Raw genomic sequence first — 22,993 nt, 5'->3', positions numbered from 1 at the left:
TAATGCAGATGATTGTAGCCAAGCAAGTCTCTCAGAAGTTGAGCAGAGTCATGCCCTTTGGATTCATCACAGCCCCCAGGGTGTTTACCAGGTTCACCTGAGACTGCAAGGATTCCAAGTATTTCCATACCTAGATGACTGGCTTCTCACTGCCCCAACCATGCATCTCCTAGAGCAGTCCAGGGGCTATTTGCTCCAAATTTGCCAATCACGTGGCATTATTTTCAGTATAGTCAATATTCCCAAATCCAAACTGCTATCAGTACATAGTGTGGAGTTCACTGGTGCTCATCTAAACATAATAGGTGAGGTTGCTTCTATACCTTCTCATCGTAAATGCACAATCAGGTCTCAGGTTCATCAAATTCTTTCTCATCCTGCTCCTCCTGACAAACGTGTCCTTCAGGCCATAGGTTCCATGGTAGGATCTATAGTATTAGTCCCATTAGCATGTTAGTGTATGCGTGTTCATCAATGGATTCTACATGTTCAGCAGTCTATTCTACAACAGCTCCTATCCTTTCCAGTCAGACTTACTCCAGTGTGCAAAAATAATATTCACTGGTGAGTACAGCCAGACGACATTTACATAGATTGCCCCTTCGTTCCACCTCCGCCAATGGCCACGGTGATCATGGATGCCTCCCAACTGGGTGGGGGGGCATTTCTTGGTAAGGACGCTCAAAGGCACATGGTCTTCCAAGAGGCCAGTTCTCATATCAGTGTCCTGGAGATGAGAGCAGTCATAGTAGCATTGCAGGCATTTCGAGAGGTTTTCCCTCTAGGGACCATTACAATCCAAAATGACAACATGTCTGTGATCTGGTACACCAACAAAAAATGAGGAACTCAATCATACCCCCTCTGCTGAGAAGCTATTAGAGTGTGGCAGCTGGTGATCTTCTCCTCCAGCTGCTTTCTAGTAGCAATGCACATTGCAGGGAAATCCAGCGTACTAACGGACAAACTCAGCAGCTCCTTTAAGATGCCTCATGAGTGGTCTCTGAATCAATCAGTGTCAAAGAAAATTTTCCGTCATTGGGGCCAACCTTGCTGTAATCTTTTTGCTTTTCCCCACAACAACAAAAGCAGCAAGTACTTTGCCCTAATCCCCCCTCAGGAGGATTCACCAAGAGATGCTGTGGTCCACATTTGGCCCTCTGTTCTCTTTATGCCTATCCCCAGTACCTGTGATTACAAAATTCTTACAGAAAGACAGCCGGTTGAAGAGCTAGGTTATCCTCATTGCCCCTTTGGTCTAACCAGATCTGTTTCCCCTTCCTTTGGTCTAATCTTAGCTATCCTCCTTGGATACTGGACCCCAGTCCAGACCTTCTGTCACATCCCTCCAGATTAAAAACATACCAGTCTCCCAGTCCTCAAACTAACTGCATGGTTTCTCCAGTACCATTAATAACTAGACAGCCCAGGCTTTCTTCCCTGGTTTGTGATATACTTTTGTCCTCACAAAAAAAGACTCTTCTAAGAGGATTTCCAAAAGCAAATAAAAAAAAAATTCAATTTCAGCCATGAAAAATGACACTAATCTTTCACTGCCCCCATTTCAGCTGTACTAGAGTAGCTTCTCTTTTTAAAGAAGATGCTAGTTTTTCCACAGTCAGAGTACAGTTGGCAGCCATATCAAACTTTCGTCCATGAGACAATACTTCTTGCTTGGCTACTTCCAAATTATGTTAGGCCTTTTTGATGGCCAACTTCCTGCTCAGACCTCCAGTGGAAAATCTGTCACCTCCGAAGGTTTAACTCGATAACTCTTTGAATTCTCAGCAAAAAGCTACTTAATGTTCCTGTCCTGGAAAACAGCATTGTTAGTTGCTATTACTTCTGCTAAAAGGATATCTGTTCTCTAGGTTCTTTCTTTGAAAGCTCTTTACATTGCTTTTCATAAAGACAGGGTGGCTTTAAGAACCAGTCCACCCTTTCTATCAAAAGTGCCTTCTGAATCAAATGCACATCAATCCAAGTCATTTGCCAGTCTTCTTTTCAACATTTTTGAATAAGAGCGAATTTTTATACCATAGTCAAACCAAATTATGTGCATTGTCTTCCACCTCTAAATAATTAACCTCACCTGTATCACTTCTGGTTTTTTTGCTATAAGTGAACAATTGACTACTGCTTTTGAAGTGATTCAGTAAATTCTGATTACCAAACTTTTCTGTATTTTTAACATGTAAATATATAAACACAACCTTGATCTCACATACTCACCTGGCAATCTCTTCCTAAAAAACTAAAAGAGCCCTTATCCTACAAACTAAAAGAACCCTTATCCTACACAAATTTACACCAACTTAAAAAAAAAAAAAAAAAAAAAAAACTACACTCTCAAAGAGGTCAGCTACATCTGCCTCATAAAGACTTACATAACCCAGCTATCTCTCAAACTCTCTACTCTACCTAACTTGTTTTTTTAACATGGATTGACACTGTTATGAACACACTATTCTACACACAAGCTAAACATTATTTCATGGCTTTTGTTAATATGTATAATTAACTGGCACTTGTCACAGAAAGTTAAGACTGTGAGCTGTAATCCCTGTGGTACAGGGTTAGATGTTCATCGTGTTACACTGCTGCAGTCATTACACTTGGGTTATCCTGCCGTCAGGCTTTCCCGCAGTCGGCCAGAGTTCCAAAGTCTTGGTCCGGCGTTGGTTGCTGTTGCCTCCTCCCTGACGTCAGTGCGACAGGGGTATATAAGATGCAGCTGATGCCATTTTCCCAGTCTTTCTTGCCACGCCGTGCCCGAAGCAAAAGCAGTTTGCAAGTGCCGGTCGGCTGTCTCCTGAGATTTTCATTCCGAATCCAGAACCGAAGTCTTCTACAAAGCTAAGTACCCCGATGGGGAAACTTTTTCTTGCCTCAGACCAATGTCAGTAAAAGTTAATAACTGTATTTCTTGTGGGAAGCAAATACCTCATAAGGATTTCCATTCCTATTGTATCCCATGCCTAGGCCCTGACCACGACGTTACTGGTTGTCGGTTTTGTGCTAGGTTTAACAAGCGCACTATTAAACGTCTGTTTGATTTTGCCCGACATTATTTTGGTAGAAAATTCAATTATACCATGCCGTTGGAACTTCCGACGACCGGAATACACAAAAAGCGCAAAGACAAGGATAGGCATCCGAGGCCCAAAACTGACGACGATGCCTCTACTAGGCCAGTCACTGGTTCTCCGGTTTTCAGTGAGGCGCCTTCGCAGCCCCTGATGACCGCTTCTGCAGAACCACAAGCCACCTCTGACTTCCACGTGGAAATGGCTGGACCTTCAGACGCACAAGCTCTTCAGCCTACCGAGACTAACCTTTCAGAGGGATCCAGAGTAGCTGAGCAACCCACAGCTACAGAGGGTGTCTTCAGACCTACTCAGTTAAGCATTAAACCCTCAGCTAAGTTTAAGCTTCCTTTAAAGTCAAAGAAACAAATACAGCATTCTCCAGGACAGGCCTCCATACCTAAGAAACAAATGCTCAAAATGGCCGAAGACCTAATTACTCTGATCAGGGGGTCCCATCCCCCTCCTGATAAAAGGCCTAGACAGGATGCAGACTATGACTCATCTGACAAGGTGTCCGTCTCTTCTGATTCTTCCTCAGACCTGGGATACTCTTTACCCCCTTATGAGGATTCTGATGCTGAGGAATCAATTCCATCAGCCTCACCGCCTGAGGACTACTCCTTTGGGGAAACCCTACATACTATGAGGGAGCATTTCCACTGGGAAGGCCAGGATTACTCAGAATCCAAGAAAAGGCTCAGAGACTTTCTTTTATTACCTCAACACAGACCCCTTGCTCTTCCGCCAGTGTTGGATATTGTGGATAATGTGTCTACTGAATCCAGCTTAAATCCTGATTCCTTACCTCCAGCCCATGTTAAACCTGACAGATACTACAGAGTCCCTGACTCACATAAATTTCTGTATAAAAGCCCTGTCGCTGACCCTGAAACTATTTCTCAGGGACCCAAAGGAGTTAAGGCCTCATCAGCCAAGAATCCAGTTCCCTCTGACAGAGATTCCAGAGCATTAGACAGATGGGGAAAGAAAGCATATACGTCTGCAACTTTAGCAATGAGAGCCTTAAATTGCCAGTTTCACATGCTAAAATATCAGCAATTTTTACTGTGTCAGTTAAAACAAAAAATGCTTCCAGAATCAGATCCTCCTAATTTTAAAGAAATGCAGGATTTATTGCGTGCAGCTAAACAAGTGGGAAAGCATACTTTGCAATGTGGTTTTGATTCTCTAGAGGCCTCGTGCAGAGCAGCAGTTACAGGCTCTGTCATTAGAAGACATGCTTGGTTAAAAGAACATACGTTACCAGATCATGTTAAAGCAAAATTATTGGATGCACCTTTGCAGCAGGATGTGTTATTTGGAGTTAAGGCAGAAGAGATATTAAAGAAAATGGAGGATAAGGCAAATTCTGTGCAAACGGTGAAAGATTTCTTACAGGTTCAGCCTCCTAGATTTAGCAGAAACTGGTCAACTAAGAATTGGTCCTTTCCAATTACAGACAGAACTCAAAGGGGAAGATACAGACGTCCAAGAGGTAGAGGTCCAACACAAGGTCCTTACAGGCCTCGACAATGGGTTGCATCAGGCCAGAAAGAAGGGGAAGACAGGCCACAAAAATATAAAAAGCAGCCCCAATGACTTCCCACTACGGCTGCCAAACAAATCCTTCTTGGCAGCCCCCTTGGGAGGAAAACTGGCACTCTTCTACCACAATTGGCAAATGATCACCAAAGACAAATGGGTTCTCAACATTGTATTTCAAGATTACAGGTTCCACTTTCACACTCTGCCAAGGTTAAAAGGAATGCCAAATCTGCCACCAAATCAATGGGCAGAGGCTCAAAAACAAATTACAGCACTCATGGATATGAGAGCTATTCAAAAGGTACCATTACAGGAGCAAGGACAAGGATTTTACTCTACTCTTTCTGGTACCCAGAAAGGACAAAGCCTGGAGGCCCATTCCGGATCTTTCATCTCTAAACACTTACCTGGATGTTCCAAAATTCAAAATGTTGACATTACAGCAGCTTCTTCCCATGCTGGGCAAAAAAGCTTGGCTTGTGACTTTGGACCTCAAAGAGCCATACCTGCATGTCCCTAGCAGACAAAATTGCAGAAGATACGGATTCATAGCTGGTTCAATGCACTACCAATTTTCTGCACTGCCCTTTGGCCTATCTACTGCGCCCAGAGTCTTCACAAAGTGCCTGGCACCAGTAATTGCATTTTGCAGACAGAAAGGAATTCAAATGTATCCGTACCTGGACGACTGCCTGATTCAAGCAGAGAGCAAGGACATTCTTCTAAAGCATCTGGCGTTTGTAAAAAAGTTAAGTTGCCTGGGGTACACAGTAAACGAAAAGAAATCAAAACTAGTGCCCTCACAAGAGATTATATTCCTGGGTGCCAGCTTGAACACAATGGCCCAGATGGCTTATCTCATGCCAGACAAACAAGGACAACTGACTCAATACTTTCAATTGATAGCAACAAAGACCTAGCTCCCTGCAAGAAAAATTCTGCAGGCCTTGGGTTACATGGCATCCTGCATACTACTAATTCCATATGTCAGACTGCATATGAGGAAACTACAATGGTACCTAAAGAATGTATGGTCTCAACCCTGTCAAAGTTTGGAAACGGTTATACCACTAATCCCTTGCCTTCAACAGGAGTTTCAATGGTGGGCTCAAGCTTGTCACCTCAACAAGGGACAGCCTTTTACACAACCCACAGCCAGGCAAACACTGACAACAGATGCATCAGATTACGCCTGGGGAGCACACATGGCAGGCAAATGTATTCAGGGCACGTGGACCGCAGAACAAAGGCATCTTCACATCAATCAAAAAGAGATGCTAGCTGTACAAAATGCAATTATAGCTTTCAAGGACCTGCTGCATCCAGGACAACTACTCCTAAAGACAGACAATACCCTAGTTATGTGGTACATAAAATAGCAAGGGGGCACTCACTCCTTCCCCCTATGCAGACAAGCTATGACCTTATGGAACACAGCTATAAACCTTCAAGTTCATCTGCAAGTGCAATTCCTGCCAAGAGAGAAAAACACACTGGCAGACGACTCAAGCAGAAACATCATGGATCCCCACGAATGGGAGTTGAATCCACAAATATTCAGAATGATAACACAGAAATGGTGGAGCCCGGACATAGATCTGTTTGCATCCCCAATAAACTGCCAGTCAGAAAAATTCTGCACAAGGAGTTACCATCCACAAGCATGGAAAGTGGATGCCCTCTCATTCAGCTGGAAGAACCTACAAGTATACGCTTTCCCACCACTACCTCTCCTGCCAAAGGTAGTCATAAAAGCCAGGCAGGAAGAGCCAAAGATGATCCTGATTGCACCAGACTGGCCACGCCAGCACTGGTACCCAATCTTAAGGAGCTTAGCACAAGAACCACCCTGGATTTTGCCTCAAATCCCACATCTGCTGACTCAGCACAAAAAACAAATACTACACAGCCAGCTAAAGACCTTAAACCTAGCTGCATGGAAGATTCCTTAGTCAAGCAAGCAATGCCTCTCTCCAAAGCGGTTATGGATGTCATTCTGGAGGCCAGAAGGCTTAGTACCAGGAAAGCCTATTCGGATAAATGGAAGAGATTCTGTGCCTGGAACCAAGCTCACAGCCTTGACCCTCTTGTCCCAAACATTCCTCAGATATTACAATACTTAACTGAGATGCTGGACAAAGGACTCTCCTTCTCATCCATCAAGATCTACGCCTCTGCCATCTCTGCTCATTACAACACGGATCCACCAATTTTCTCTAATCCTGTGTTAAAACAGTACCTCAGGGGCTAAAAACATAAGACCGCCCTAGAGCACCTACTCCAACTTGGGACCTCAACTTTGTTTTGGAGAAACTAACTTTACCTCCTTTTAAGCCAGCCAACACAGCAGAATTAAACGATATCTCTTGGAAAACTGCTCTGCTCCTGGCAATAACATCAGCACGAAGAGTTTCAGAATTACAGGCTCTAATGGCAGTGGAACCTTTCCTCATTTTCCACCAGGACAGGGTGTCTTTACAAACTAGCCCTACTTTTATGCCAAAGGTGGTATCCAGTGTGGCTCTAAACCAAACTATTCACCTGCCAACTTTTTATCCTAAACCACAGAATAAAGGGGAGAGACTACTGTACTCTTTGGACATTCACAGGCAGTTACGCTTCTACATGGACAAAACCAAAGCTTTCAGAAAATCTGAGCAATTATTGGTAGCATATGCTGCAGGAGCACAGGGAAAAGCCATTTCAAAACAGACTATTTTCAAAATGGTAGGACATTGTATACGTTTCTGCTACACAAACCATGGAAAACCGGTACCTAGCAGCATTAGATCTCACTCCACCAGGGCAACAGCCACTTCAACTGCCTACCTCAGGGGAGTGCCTACCAAGGATATTTTGGAAGCAGCAACTTGGAGTTCTGTACACACCTTCACCAAGCATTACCATCTGCCTCTATACTCTAAATCCAGAGCTGGCTTCGCCACTGCAGTGCTGCAGGGCCTTATAGCCACCCCTAATGCCTTATAGGACCACCCACCCTTCCTCAGCTTTGGGATTCTACCCAAGTGTAATGACTGCAGCAGTGTAACACGATGAACATAGTACAGTTTTGTACCTACCATAAATGTAGATGTTCGAGTGTAGACACTGCTGCAGTCCAGGTTACCCTCCCTCCTTCCCCTCTTATTGGCTGGTACGTACCTATGTCTTTTACCCTTACTACCTATGGGGAGTATTTGCTGGTAGCTGTAAGTTGTTTTTTTTTTTTTTTTGCTTTTCTTATGTATGTTTTATTATCAATTGGAATTGCCTACATATTTAGCGGCACCTGACATCTGGGGCAAGAAAAACTGAAGAAAATGGCGTCGGCTACATATTATATACCCCTGTCGCACTGATGTCAGGGAGGAGGCGACAGTAACCGACGCCGGACCAAGACTTTGGAACTCTGGCCGACTGTGGGACTGCCTGACTGCAGGATAACCCAAGTGTAATGACTGCAGCAGTGTCTGCACTCGAACATCTACATTTATGGTAGGTACAAAACTGTACTATTCTTTCAGCCCTCATTTGCCTACACTGTGATCTTCAACAAATCACTTGATCAGACATTGCTTTTGGGTTGTCCATGAAAAGAGACCGTGTCCAATGGGCCTATCTGATTAACAAATGGGTATTATTATTATTATTATTATTATTATTATTGTTATTATTACTGTATTATCTATTTTCTCATATGCCAGGCTTTTCCTGTTAAATACTTAACCCAGCCTCTCTCTAAGTCGTCAGTTTTGATCAGCGCATTACCCCAGTGAACAAACAAAAATAAATAAAAAAATAAATACTACTTTGTTGTGTGCCATTAGTTTTGCTGAATTTTTATTGCATCTCACTGTTTGATTTAAAATGTTTACTAAATGCACATATTCCTCTTTAAAGTCAAACTTGCCCTAGACTGTGGATGAACTGGTTCAGTTTTTGTTCACTGAACTAAAATAATTAAAAATAGAGCCTTTAAAAGTGCACAGGTCCCTGTTTAAATATATCAAGAAAAAGGGTAAAACTTTTAAGTGCTGCTCTTATAATATGAGAGTTAATCCTTTCATTTGGCAAAATGATTTTCAAATGTTAAAGAACAAATTGTTATGGAAAAAGTCTAGATAAAATTGTAATATATCTGCTTTATTCAGACTTGCAGGATCAAGTATGCAGTCAGCAGTTAACTTACTGTGAGAAACATTTCCGCATAAGTAATTCTGATTTTTTGAACCAGTAGTGATTGACTTACTTGAGCATTGCTAACTGCTTTACGAGTTCATAGGTTTATAGATTAGTACTAAGCTAACTACCTTTATGGGCCATTTTAAGTCTAGCCAGTTAACCCATGTAAGAATCAAACCCTGTACCTTGTGTCTATAAGGTAAACATCTTAACCATTATACCAGCCTCCCACCCTACAGGCAGATGTACATGTTTGGGAGCTGCCAGACATTATGCAGAAAAGGGGAAGGTATTTAGTAAAATGACAGGTAAGTTGTTGTTGGGCATTGAAGGCCTGCTAGTAATCGTTATTGTAGCTTGATTAAACAGCTGTTTTATTTATTTAGATGGCTTTGTCATTACCACAGATGCTGGCAACTGTCTTCTATTAGATTTGCCAGCATCATCTGTAAAATTGTTGAGTGTATATCCTCATTAGCTTTGTAAAGAATGGAAGTGGTGACCTGCAAACACTTGAAGCTGATCAATTTGGATTTATGAAGGGTAAATCTGGTCTCCTTAATCTAGTTGCTTCTGCGAAAATGTAATGAATGCCTAGAGAAAAAAAGCCACTCTGTCCATATTGCCTGTCTGGACCTCGCTAAAGCTTTTGATATGATTCTATATGCTGACATTATCAAAAATGTCAGTAGTGTAAACATAACCTTTATTTTACCCATTGGGTGATAAATTGGCTGTTTGAGTGCTTATACAGTAGGATTTGGTGATGCATTTTCATCTAAAAGTCATGTCACTGGTAGTTTCCCACAGAGTTCTGTCCTAGGTCTCTTGTTCTTTGGCACCTACATCTGTGATGTGAAAGCAGATGTGAAATGTTTATGGCTAACAACATTTCCTGTTGCCTGTAAACTGGGTAGTACTATTGACCCCCCCCCCCCCAAATGACACTCATATCCTTCAAGATGGGATTGCCAGAACCAGCACTTTACATTGCCACTGTGGTCTACCCACTGTGGTCTTGAGCTTTCTACCAAAAAATAAAGTGTAGTGACCTTTGTGAAACAAGTCTATCTTTACTGATTACTACATAAAGTGAACCTTCTTAAGACTGACACTGTAATTAGAAATCATGATACTTTGTCAGCAATTATGTATGCTTTGATCAGCATGCATCAGTTGTAGTTAAGTAATGTTTCTACATTGCCCAGTCAGTTACCAAAGGTGCATCCTCCTGGTCCAAGGATGTTGTAATCTTCCTGTAGTTTTTCTTCACCAGTCAAGTTCCAGATTACAGTGCACCATTTGGAATGTGTGCTTCCACACAGCTTTGTCCAACTAGAAGCAGTGTAGTGTTTTATAAAATAAAAAGTCAGAGGACTAAGCTTCCCTTACTACCTGGAGAAACTGAAAACCCTCCCACTTCTTGTCTGTCTTATACCAGTTCCAACATGGTGATGTCTGCCTTACCTTTCATGCTATGAAAGAGCCTGTCCTACTCCACCTCAGCAATACCATTAATACTGGACATATTCACTCCAAAGACCTTGACCTTCATTGCAACATAAACAAGACCTTTTGGAGAGAGAGGTTTCTCACTCAAAAATAATCCTGTATCTATGGAACCAGTTTCCCTTGCATGTCAAAAGGAGTGGCACATTAGCATCCTTCAAGTTTTGCCTTGTTGATAAGATGGATGCCTATAAATTTGAATATGGGGTAAACAGTAAGGCCCTCATTGAATAGGGTGGCAAATTCCATCTATTAAACTTTCTGGGTTGCATGGCTTCCCAGACTGCCTGCTTAGTAAGAACCTATGAAACTTTGAGTCATCTTCAAATCTATAGTTTACCCAAAGTAGAGACAGATTATGTCATGGAATGATGCAGAACTGAGTAGCAGCTTAGGTACTAGAAAAGCCGAGTATGGGGGATGGGAATGAGTGGTAGGATAGGCTTGATGATTCCAGAGAGTGGAAGAGGTGGTTCTCGGTCTGGTAATAGTCCTGAGCAAGCAGAGTTTTGCATGAAAGTTGTTGTCTAGGGAAAATAGTCTTGGAATCCCAAGCCAGTGACAGCAATTGTCATAGTGGTGTGTTTGTTTGGTTGGTTGTTTGTTGATTTGTTTGTTTGGTTGGTTGTTTGTTTGTTTGGTTTGGTTGTTTGTTTGGTTGTTTGTTTGTTTGGTTGTTTGTTTGTTTGGTTGTTTGTTTGTTTGTTTGGTTGTTTGTTTGTTTGGTTGTTTGTTTGGTTGGTTGTTTGTTTGGTTGGTTGTTTGTTTGGTTGGTTGTTTGTTTGGTTGGTTGTTTGGTTGGTTGGTTGTCTGGTTGGTTGGTTGGTTGGTTGGTTGGTTGGTTGGTTGGTTGGTTGGTTGGTTGGTTGGCTGGTTGGCTGGTTGGTTGTTTCAGGGAGTGGGCATTAGATATTGTGCATTCTTCACCATCAGGAGAAACGTTAGGATGGAATTAGGACAGGGAAAAAATTCTCCATAACATATGATCAGAATGATGCTGGTTGTTGGCAATGGAGGGAACACCTGCCTGCTGGGGCTAAATAGAAGGGGTGCCTTCAAGTCCCAGTCTGGGAGAGGAGCCAGACTTTTGTTGCAGCTAGTGAAGTGGAGCATACCGCTCAACTGTCCAGATATTCGCCTCATATTTTTGGTTTGTTTCTCATAAAAGTTGTGTTTTTTCTGGCAAATAAAGTTAATGACATACATTTGAGTTTGACTTCAAATCCTTCAGAAAATGTGTGTTAATACAAAACCTGCTGCTTTAGCAACTTTCTAAGTTTATAAGAGCAACATTTAAAATCTGTTCCCCCATTTTGTCAGGCTGTATCCAGATTTCTTGCACTAGGAGGTTGAGAGGTATGAAGTGGAGTGTATTTGGTGATAGCCAGGTTAGATAGGTAACGTCACCCATGGGACGCAATTCTTGGTGTGGTAAGCCAGATGTGGCAAGATGTGCTCTTGCATTGCTGTCTGGATAATTGCCCTCCTTTAGATAGCACTCCACCCTTGATCAGGAGACACGAGGACAAAAAGCACATGGGGGGAAACCGTGATGTTGAGAGGGAAAATTACCCTTTAGGATTAAGGGAGAATTCATTTAAAAAAATGGTCCTTTCTTGATAAATTATTGTAATATGTGGTAGGTCTTAGACATTTGTCTCTCACAAAGCTTGAAATATAACTTTTCATTTAAGCTTGTAGTTCCAGCAAAATAAGCAGGAGACTTTTCTTAAATTAGATCTTGCATTAAATTACATATATTTTACAGAGCAGCTTCATAGTGTAGAAGTTTCCCTTATTTCAAATCTAGGAGCTCTTCCATTAATGATTCCAGCTGTCTGGCTTTTCATTTTTAGACAGAAAGGCCATCACTTAACAAAGGTCCTTAGGTTCCACCCTGAGAGCCACATATCAGTCTCCTCATGTGGGGGTACCCCCATACCTCCTGCTACTTAAATATATCAACTCTGAGATCATACTACACTACACTGATGTGTTAGGTTGTAGTATAGCAAGTAAGAAGGGAACATGACTGAGGTTATTTATAAAACTACGGTAAGTTGTTGTATCTTTCGGCCTTTCCCGGTTAGGGGTCGCCACAGCGGAACTCCGGTCCGCTAATGATTGGCAGTAGATTTTTATGTGCCAAGTTGCCAGCCCTGACGCACAACCTTCAACGAAGGTACGCCCATTCATGCATGTCTCCACACAGAAGACGCTCTCGCTGAGAATCCAACAGGGCAACGTCTTACTGTGAGGTTCAACGCTACTGCAGCACCACCACCACCGCAGTATTGGACAGATATACAGTAATGTGTAATGTTTTAACAGTGAAGTAGTGCTTCTAAGAAAAGGTTGAGGATAGTTTTTTTTTTACAATTTAAACAGGCAGTCATGAAGCACGGAATGGTATGTTTGCCGTTTGTTCTGTTATGGGATTCAATGTTTTGGGTTTTCAAGATTTTGGTCTCAATGTTTTGAATTTCAATGTTGTGGGCTTTCAGTGTTGTAAAGTGAATACACATACAAGTGTGTGTGTGTGTGTGTGTGTGTGTAGATATATATATATATATATATATATATATATATATATATATATATATATATATATATATATATATATGAAATACACACATGACCAAGGTTAATGAAATAAAAGTAATTAACGTATTTAGAAAGATAGGAGTCAGATATTCAGATATATAGCAGTTAGCTGTGGCTTACAATATATATGCTGTTTCAGATGTTGCTTTAGCTTGGTGAGAATTATTTAAAAGCTCCTTCACTGCTCATAATCATTTGCATTTGGGCAAAGACTAAAAGGCTGCAGTAGAAACAAGAACCAAAGCCTGTATATTAGCAGAGTTGCATCATAAATAATTGTTATAAAGTCAGGATCTTGGGTGTTGCAAGTACTGCTAGGTGGATCTAGCTGCACTCCAACTTTATCCGGCACAATCCTAAAGAATTGCAAGTTATTTGATATTACTTAGTAATAGCGTCGCTTGCATTCTGTCCTCCATTTCAGTGTTAGACATGTCTGGTGAAATTCCTTAGTGATTTTCTACATATTGTAGTCATAAATCCAAGTGACTGAAGTAATGCTGGTAATAACCAAAGGCAACGAGTGCCAACAATTTAACACTAAGTTGTAATTCCTCAGTGTGTTACCCTGGGGCACACCCCACACATAGCTCTCAACCTCTCAACCTCTGACAGCAAGAAATCTGGACAAAGTCATCAAAAAAAGTGGGATAAAGGCCCAAAAATAGGGACAGTTTTTAAATCTTGCTCTTACAAGCTTAGGAAGTTGACAGAATAACAGGTTTCATATTAGCATGAGTTTTCTGAAGGGTATGAAGTCTGAAACTCTAATTGTCTGTCATTATTTTCTAAATTCAATCTTTAGTGATTTGCCACTAATTTGCCAAAAAAACACAATTTTATGAAAAACGGACCAAAAATATGAGGCAAAAATTTCGACATTCTGCAAAAATCTGTACAGTTGAGAGGTATGCGTGAAACGCACAATGCTGACCAGTGAGGAAATCTAACTAGTCATCACCAGAGCTGCTCCAAGATCACATCACACATAACATATATCCATTGACTGTAAAACAGAAGCTGTGCAGTGTATTACCTGGTTGCTCCCTTGTAATTTATGCAGCTTTAATGGTGAAAGCATATCTGTAATTCATGTGTCACAATAATGGACTAAAACTAAATGCCAAGAAATGCATAATAGTATCCTTTGGGAAGTCGTCTATCCCTGGTAATTGTCATATTAACAACGCACCCCTTAAAGTTGATCCAGTAGTCAGGGATTCAGGGACACTCATAGATAGTAATCTAGACTTTCATCATCACATGTCTACAGTGGTGAGGAAATCATTCTGTGTTGCACAACTTATAAACAAAGATATGGCATCTAAGTCCAAGGATGTCATTGTTCCACTGTATTTGTCATTCATCAGACCTGTCATTGAGTACAATGCCACCTTTGGTATGTACCTAACCAGGCATATCCAACAACTGGGAACGTCAGCAGAGGTTCCTCACTAAAAAAACTACAGGGCATAAGTAATATGTCCTCTGCAGATCGCCTCAAGGCTCTGTCCCCCTGTATTCTGTCTCTTACAGGCTTTTGAGGGGCGATCTATGCCTGGCATACAGGGAAATTGTCTGACCCCACTCTGATAGACCTCCTTCATATTCACAAAACAAACAGTTACAGAATTACCCGTTCTAAAGACTTGAACCTCGTCTGTGATATAAATAGGACCTGCTGGAGAGATAGCTATGTATTCCAGAGACTACCCCGTCTATGGAACAGGTTCCCCATCCATGTGAAGCAGAGTTCCTCCCTAATCCAATTCAAGTGTAACTTGGATGAGTGGATGGGTAACTGGAAATTCATCCCTGGTTTGGCACCTATGTCTCTAATGCAAACAGGTAACCTGGAAATGGTTAATCTCCCAGGTCCATGCTTACACTTATCAGAACTCGTCAGAGATTTGGGATGCGTGGCTAGGCTTAAAATGGCCCTTGTGGTCGTTAGCCTAGTAAACACCTATGAACCTATGTGGTTCAAGCAAAGACTGAGACCATCTAGAGCTCGGTGATGTATTATTAGCTGATTTGTCCAAAGTGATGGAAGGTAATAGTAAGCCTGTTTTAAGACTAGTTACAGGCTTTAGAAAGTGGAACCAGCAGCACACCAAACTAGGGCTTTCAGCTGACCTAATGGCAGTTAGAACCTGGAAGGCAGCAGTCAGTCAATCCATCCACAACCCCCTTTACCCATTTTTTTTGCATATGGGGTCAAAGTGTCACTTCACTAGTGACATTCATCTAGAGTCAAGCTTTACATCACCAGGTGACTTGCCTTCATCAGTGTATTTTGTCTGAAAAGAAAGCAGCTTTTGACATTGAAGCCACTAACTGGGTATGTGTTACAACTAATTGCGTATAGATACAACTAATATTTCTATGCTAAACAATTTTAATGTGCTTCAAATGAAATTCCAGTAATGAGCATAACACTTTAGTCAATGCTTTCCATGTTTAATGAGAAATGTTGCCTGGTTGTTAACCTTTGCACTACTCTGTTTTGAGAGAAATTGTTTTGATTTGACTAGCTGGCTGTAGTAGTAAATGTTCTTCGTCTCCCATTGCTGCAGTCCTTACATATGGGTAGTCCGCTGTCCACAATCGGCCCGAATACCAAAGGGCTAGAACTGGCGTCGGTCATCGGCGCCCGAGACTGACGTCAGTACGTGCCAGTACAAATGCGCATGACCGACGCCATATCCTCAGTCTTTCTTGCCGCGTGGTCCTAAGCAGAAGCAGCGTTTGCAAGTGCCGTTCGGCGTTCTGGAATTGTCGGTTTTCGAGTTTCAGACCGGAGACCAAGTTGGGCTAAGTACCCCGTTGGGGACACTTTTGTCTTTTTCTTGCCTCAGTATTGACGGATGTCAGAAAAAGTTAATAACTGTATTTCTTGTGGGAAGCAGATTCCTCATAGGGATTACCATTCACTCTGTATTCCTTGTTTAGGGCCTGAGCACGACGTTGTTGGGTGTCACTTTTGTGTGTTTGTATACAAAGTCTATGTTAAGGAAAGACCTATTGTACAGCATAGTTTAACTTGGTTAAGATATAGTGTTCTTTTTCCAGCAGGGTTGTCAACAAGACCAAGAAAAGGAAAATATTGTCATACCTATACTAGGCATTAGCCTTATATTATACTTACACGAACAACAGTTGGTATGTCAAGTCACTCCATCTTATCCCAATTTTCAAAAGAAGTGCAACTTTTTGCACAAAGCAAATTTTATTACAAAGTTAAACACTATGGTAACAGTGCACAATGTTTTGTTTATTTTTAAGCTATTAGCATTTTTAGTAGTGACAGATGCATTAATGCATTATTTTAAGCAATCTATTATATTTTTTTATATATTTTGTTTTAAAGGAATTTTTAAGCATGTGGAATAGTGCACAGTCTCTTTAAAATGTTAATTGGTAGTGCTTTCTAATTAACCTAGGATTTTCAAGGTATATAAGACACCTGATTCAACAGCATGGTGTCACTTGATAAAGCTCAGAATTCCTCTGAGTGAAAGCGCTTGTGTGTTATTATTCTGTGGTTCTGAATAAAGGAATTATTTGAATTCGTTTGGTGCCTACCTGGATTTACTGAATCTGCCTTGGTGAACTTACAACAAGCTGTTCCATTTCCTGGCTGTGTGTGCATTTACTTCCTGGTTTGGTTCTCTGCTGTTTGTTTGACACTTTTGTGCTACTTTTAACAAGCGTACTATTAAACGTCGGTTGGACTGTGCTAGGCTTGTGTTTGGTAAACGTTGTAATTACAACATGCCGTCGGATTCTCCGACGCCTGGTTCTTCTAAGAAACGCAAAGAGAAGTCTTTGCGGTCCAAACAGGATGAGTCATCCACTCCAGACGCCGGTTCTGTAGAACCACCGACTACTTCAGCGGCTCCTTCTGAAAGTTTACCTGAGTCTCAAGGGGAGCCTTTGTTACTACAGGAAGTGGCTTCTCCTGTGTTAGGCCAGGCTGAGGGTGCTTCTCAGATGTCGGTGGTTCCCTCCCCTCATAGGGTAGTTAGGCCTCCTCCTTCTCAAAGCAAAAGCCATTCTAAGTCTAAGTCTGCCCCTGCTGGTGCTAGTCCCCAGGGTCCAGCTCCTAGGAAGCACATGTTAAAGATGGCTGAAGATTTGATTACTTTAATTAGGGGTTCTATGCCCCCCCTGAGAAGAGGCCCAGGGTAGAGACAGAGTTGCAGGGTTTGGTTCAGTCTTCCAATGAGTCAGATTCCTCTGTGGAAGAACTTCAGGATTTCCCTCCCTATTCTGATTCGGAGGCTGAGGACACTACTCCTCTCGTCCCCTCAGAAGATTTTTCTTTCTCTGAGACTTTGCATTCCATGAGGGAACATTTCAAATGGGAAGGCCAGGATTATTCTGATTCTCGTAAAGGCTAAGAGAATTCTTGTTTTGCCTCAGCATAGGCCCTTGGCTATTCCCCTGTACTGGATGTTGTTCAGGATGTATTTTCTGAGGCTGCCCTTAACCCAGATTCTCTGCCTCCTGCCCGGTTAAACCAGATAGATACTACAGGGTTCGGAAGCTCACAAGTACTTATATAAGAGTCCTAGGGCTGATCCAGAAACTATTACTCAAGGCCCCAAAGGTGTTAGGGCTTCTGTGGTTAAGAATCCAGTTCCTCTGGACAAGGATGCTAGGGCCCTGGATAGGTGGGGTAAAAACTGTATACCTCTTCTACTTTGGCTATGAGAGCTTTAAATTGTCAGTTTTATATGCTCAGGTATCAAAATTATTTGCTGGGCCAATTGAAATGTAAAGTAGATGCTTTAGCTGAAGGTATTGAATGTAAGGAGCTTCAGGATTTAGTGCATGCTTCAGACCAAGTTGGTAAGCATTCTTTGCAGTGTGGTTTTGATGCTTTACAGGCTTCTTCCAGGGTGGCTGCTACTAGTTCAGTTGTTCGCAGGCATGCCTGGCTTAAAGATCAGACCTTGTCAGAGCATGTTAAGGCTCGAATTATGGATGCTCCTCTGCAATCTGATGTTCTTTTTGGCCCTCCAGGAGAATCAGTTTTGAAAAAAATGGAGGAAAAAGCTAAGTCTATGCAGACAGTTAAGGACTTTTTACAGGTTCAGCCCCCTAAGTTCAGTAGGAATTGGCCTGCTAAGGGATGGTCTTTGCCCTCTTCGGATTATCAATCTAGGGGCAGGTCGAGGCGAGGTAGAGGTAGGGCTTCCTCTCAGGGCCCTGTTACTTCTAGGACTTTGAGTTCTTCTACCCCTTCTGCTGGGGAGGGCAGGGGTCAGTCCTTTCGAAAGCAGACCCAATGACCTGTGTCTTCAGCTGCCAGACTCTGCCTTGCTGGCAGCTCCTCTAGGAGGAAAACTGGGACTTTTCAAAAGGAATTGGCATTTGGTTACCCAAGACAAATGGGTATTGGACATAATAAATCGAGGCTACAAATTTTATTTTCACACATTCCCTCCTTTCAAAGGTATGCCGGATGTGCCTCATCAGCAAAGACTGGAAGCACAGGCACAAATTTCTTCTCTGCTTCAGTTGGGAGCAATACAGGAAGTACCTTCTGCAGAAAGAGGCACAAGGTTTTATTCCCGTCTTTTCTTAGTGCCAAAGAAAGGAAATACTTGGAGACCAATTCTGGATTTGTCCATTCTAAACACCTTTCTGGAAATTCCAAAATTCAAGATGTTAACACTGCAACAGCTGTTACCTATGCTGGGCAAAGATCACTGGATGGTGACTCTGGATCTCAAAGAGGCCTATCTTCACATTCCTATCAGGCCCAGTTGCAGGAAATTCCTGAGATTTCGGAATGGGAATTTGCATTATCAGTTCTCTGCATTGCCCTTTGCCCTTTGGCTTGTCTACTGCGCCCAGGGTATTCACGAAAGTCCTGGCTCCAGTAATAGCTTTTCTCAGACTAAAAGGAATTCAAATTTATCCTTATCTGGACGACTGTTTGATTCTGGCTCAAGGCAAGCACGAACTTCTTCAACATCTGCAGTATGTAATGACAGTTTTAAGATGCCTAGGGTATTCTGTGAACGAAATAAAGTCCAGTCTAGTACCCTCATAAGAGATGTGTTTTCTGGGTGTAAGACTGAATACAGCTGCTCAGATGGCACTTCTTACCCCGGACAAACAAAGGAATCTTCACCTATACTTCCAACAGTTGTCAGTAATGTCCAGGCTGACTGCAAGGACAGTCCTTCAAGCCTTGGGGTTCATGGCATCTTGCATTCTAGTACTTCCCAATGCCAAACTGCATATGAGGAAGCTACAATGGTATCTCAAAAGCGTTTGGACTCAACACAGCCACGATTTGGACACTGTCATTCGGATTCTACCTTGCATTCAGAAAGAATTTGTGTGGTGGGCTCAGGAATGTCACCTAAACAAGGGACTCTCTGTGACCCAACCAGAGGCAAGTCAGATATTAACGACAGACGCCTCGGAGTCAGCCGGGGGAGCTCATTTCAAAGGAAAATGGATTCAAGACCTTTGGCCCCCAGAGCTACTTCACTTGCATATCAACATGAAAGAGATGCTGGCAGTTCAATTTGCTTTGGAAGGATTCAAGGGCCTACTTCAACCAGGACTGGGGTTGATTCGAACAGACAACACAACTGTCATGTGGTACATCAACAAGCAGGGGGGAACTCATTCTTACCCTCTTTGCAGACAAGCAATGCTGTTATGGGAAACTGCTTTAAATCTGCACATCACTCTTCGAGCACAGTTTCTGCCAGGAGCACAAAATTCTTTAGCAGATGTTCTGAGCAGACAGATTGTGGATCCTCACGAATGGAAGTTGGACCCTCAGGTATTTATTCAGTTGACCATGGCTTGGGGAACTCCAGACATAGATCTGTTCGCTTCTCCTCTGAATTTCCAACTGCCACTGTTTTGCACAAGGCTGTTTCATCCAAAAGCCTGGAAAATAGATGCACTATCCTTCACTTGGAGCAACCTTCACGTGTATGCTTTTCCTCCTTTGCCTCTTCTTCCAAAGGTACTGTTGAAAGTCAGGAGGGACAAACCTTGCATGATCCTTATAGCACCGGATTGGCCTCGTCAGCATTGGTACCCTCTGTTGAGGAGCTTAATTCATGGGACACCTTGGCCATTACCACAGATTCCTCACTTATTGTCTCAGGAAAACAATCATTTTCTCAATGTCAGGGTGCAATCCCTACACCTGACAGCCTGGCGCATTCTGTTTTAAAGAAGGAGGGCCTTCAGCTCCCTCACCAAGTTTTGGATGTTATTTTGGAAGCTAGGCGACCTAATACTCGAAAGGTTTATGCTGATAAATGGAAGAGATTTTTTCTTTGGAGTTCAGCTGCAGGCTTTGATGTCAAATTGCCTAATTTGAGTTGTACATTGCAATATTTGACTGTTTTATTGGACAAGGGTTTGTCCTTCTCTTCTGTAAAAGTGCATGCTGCAGCTATTTCTGCTCACTATGATTGTGACCCTCCTTTGTTTTCACATCCATTGGTTAAACAGTTTCTTAGAGGGGCAAAGAATATAAGACCCCTGAAGAGCTCCTACTCCTGCCTGGGATCTTAATTTTGTTTTGGAAAAGCTGACTCTGCCTCCTTTTGAACCTGCAGCTACAGCTGAATTGAAGTTGTTGTCTTGGAAGACTGCTTTTTTGTTGGCTGTTACTTCTGCTAGAAGGGTATCTGAATTACAGGCCCTCATGGCAGTGGAACCTTTTCACAAGGACAGAGTTTCCTTACGTACTAATCCTACTTTTATGCCTAAAGTGATTTCTAATGTGGCATTGAACCAATCTATACATTTGCCTACTTTTTATGCTAACCCCCAAAATAAAGGGGAAAAAGTTTTGCATTCTTTGGATGTACATAGGCAGTTAAGGTATTATTTGAGCAGAACCAAAGAGTTCAGAAGATCTCAACAATTATTTGTTTCTTTTGCTTTGATTTCACAAGGGAAAGCTGTCTCGAAACAAACTATTTCCAAGTGGATTGGCCATTGTATTGCTTTTTGTTACTCTCATCATGGAAAGGATGTTCCAGTTGGGATCAGGCCTCATTCTGCTAGGGCTACGGCCACCTCTACTGCTTTTTTGAGAGGGGTAGCTACTAAAGACATTCTAGAGGCAGCTACTTAGAGTTCTGTACATACCTTTACAAAGCATTATCATTTACCTCTTTATTCTAGGTCTAGGGCTGGGTTTGCCACTGCAATCTTACAGGACATGTTAGCAGCTCCTAATGCTATTTAGTTGGCCAGCCTCCCTTTTTTCCCGTTGCTCTGGGATTCTACCCATATGTAAGGACTGCAGCAATGGGAGACGAAGAACATAGTACAGTTTTGTACCTACCATAAATGTAGATGTTCGAGGATCTCCATTGCTGCAGTCCAATTTTCCCTCCCTCCTTCCCCCTTTTTTTTTTTAGGTTGGGTTTTGGGTGGTGTTTTTTGCATTCCGGCGTCTGAGGCAAGAAAGACTGAGGATATGGCGTCGGTCATGCGCATTTGTACTGGCACGTACTGACGTCAGTCTCGGGCGCCGATGACCGACGCCAGTTCTAGCCCTTTGGTATTCGGGCCGATTGCGGACAGCGGACTACCCATATGTAAGGACTGCAGCAATGGAGATCCTCGAACATCTACATTTATGGTAGGTACAAAACTGTACTTTTTGGTGAGTCTGTATTCCATTCAGCTGAGTGTTTCACTGCTGTATGTATCTGCTACAAAAAAAAAAAAACAAGCACACATATTTGTCTTTAATTAGGTCCTAAACAACTAAGCTGCATTGTATGCCATTTTATGGACAGGTGAATGTGAGGTGAATTTGAGTATGAAAGCATATTTAAGAGGTTATTTAGAGTACTGATTAATGTCTAATGATATTGTGTTCCTTGCTTCATTCTTTTAGCGACCCAATACTGCTGTAGAATATGTAGCAGCACACTTATCAAAGATACATGGATTGGATTGGCACCCAGACAATGAAAACATTCTAGCAACATCTAGCCAGGACAACTCTGTGCGGGTAAGCAGTAAAACAGGTACATATATATATATATATATATATATATATATATATATATATACATATATACAAAACTCTAGTTCTGCTTAAGGTTTGAAGTATGGGAATACAACTTAGAGGTGTGATAAGCACTGTAGTAGTTATATCCCTTAGTTACATCATCACTATCACCTGTTTTATTTTTTCATCCTGAAGTTGTGTAAAGTAATTTTAAACCGTTGGATTTATATTTGTAAAACTATTGCAAATCTACCTCATATACAAGTTATAAGTTACAGTCCAAAACATACATATGAAACACTAGCAATTGATGAAGTTTACAAAAAAGGAATATTTAAATTTTCAATTTTTTTGAATTTTGTACATCTTAAAAACAAGACTTGAAACCAATATAATGTGAATATCCAGTAAGCAATGTAAAGGCAAATTATAATAGCTTGTTCTAACATGAAATGAAATTTACTGTTTGAGCATATGAATGAGAATACTGTGTACTTAAAAGCCTGCAACAAAAAAGATGTTCCAGAAGAAGACTGTCGAAGAGGAGTTATTTATTATTTTTCAATTCTCCTTCATAATGTAAAAAAAAAAAAGTTATAGAGCATGCCTTTTGCCCTTGTCAACTGTCCACTTGCTGCTTTTATCATTTATACTTGACTCCAGCCAGTTCCTAGAAGGATACTTACAGGGTAGATCAAGAGGATGCCAGGGCAAAGACTTCTGTGTTTGCCAAGCCAGTGCAAGTTATCTAACGGTTTCACTGTAGCACTGCATCCGTTTAAGATTATTATAGTAATCCACATAACCCACTTCTCCTTCCAGAAGACGTCATCCATTTTACCTATTTGTTTCATGTGAAGAAGACTTCAGGGCATGGTCACCAATGTAGCTGACCAGCATTCCTATCCTTCATTTCTTCACCTGGCGATGACTTATTTTCTGGAAGCAGTTTGAACTTTCAAGATATTTTCCAAAAGCAGGTACATTAAAAGATCAAGTGCAAAGGTTTAAGTAGATGTTAATCTTCTTTACCTTTAAGTGGGTC

The 22,993-nt window shown here is 41.8% G+C and overlaps 1 protein-coding gene across 1 annotated transcript in view; it reads left to right on the top strand.

Moving 5' to 3' along the window:
- WDR59 (WD repeat domain 59) overlaps positions 1–22,993 on the top strand; it is a 1,485,413-nt gene that overhangs the window by 255,427 nt on the left and 1,206,993 nt on the right. Inside the window, exon 6 of the mRNA XM_044081604.1 lies at positions 21,832–21,948. Coding sequence (XP_043937539.1) covers positions 21,832–21,948 — 117 coding nt within the window. The remainder of the gene's footprint in view (positions 1–21,831; positions 21,949–22,993) is intronic.

This window comes from Protopterus annectens, chromosome 8.part1, assembly GCF_019279795.1.
Source record: "Protopterus annectens isolate FY-2018-M chromosome 8.part1, PAN1.0, whole genome shotgun sequence".
Lineage (NCBI taxonomy): Eukaryota > Metazoa > Chordata > Ceratodontiformes > Protopteridae > Protopterus > Protopterus annectens.
The sequence above is the reverse complement of the archived record's forward strand: the minus strand, read 5'-3'. Positions and strand labels throughout refer to the sequence as shown.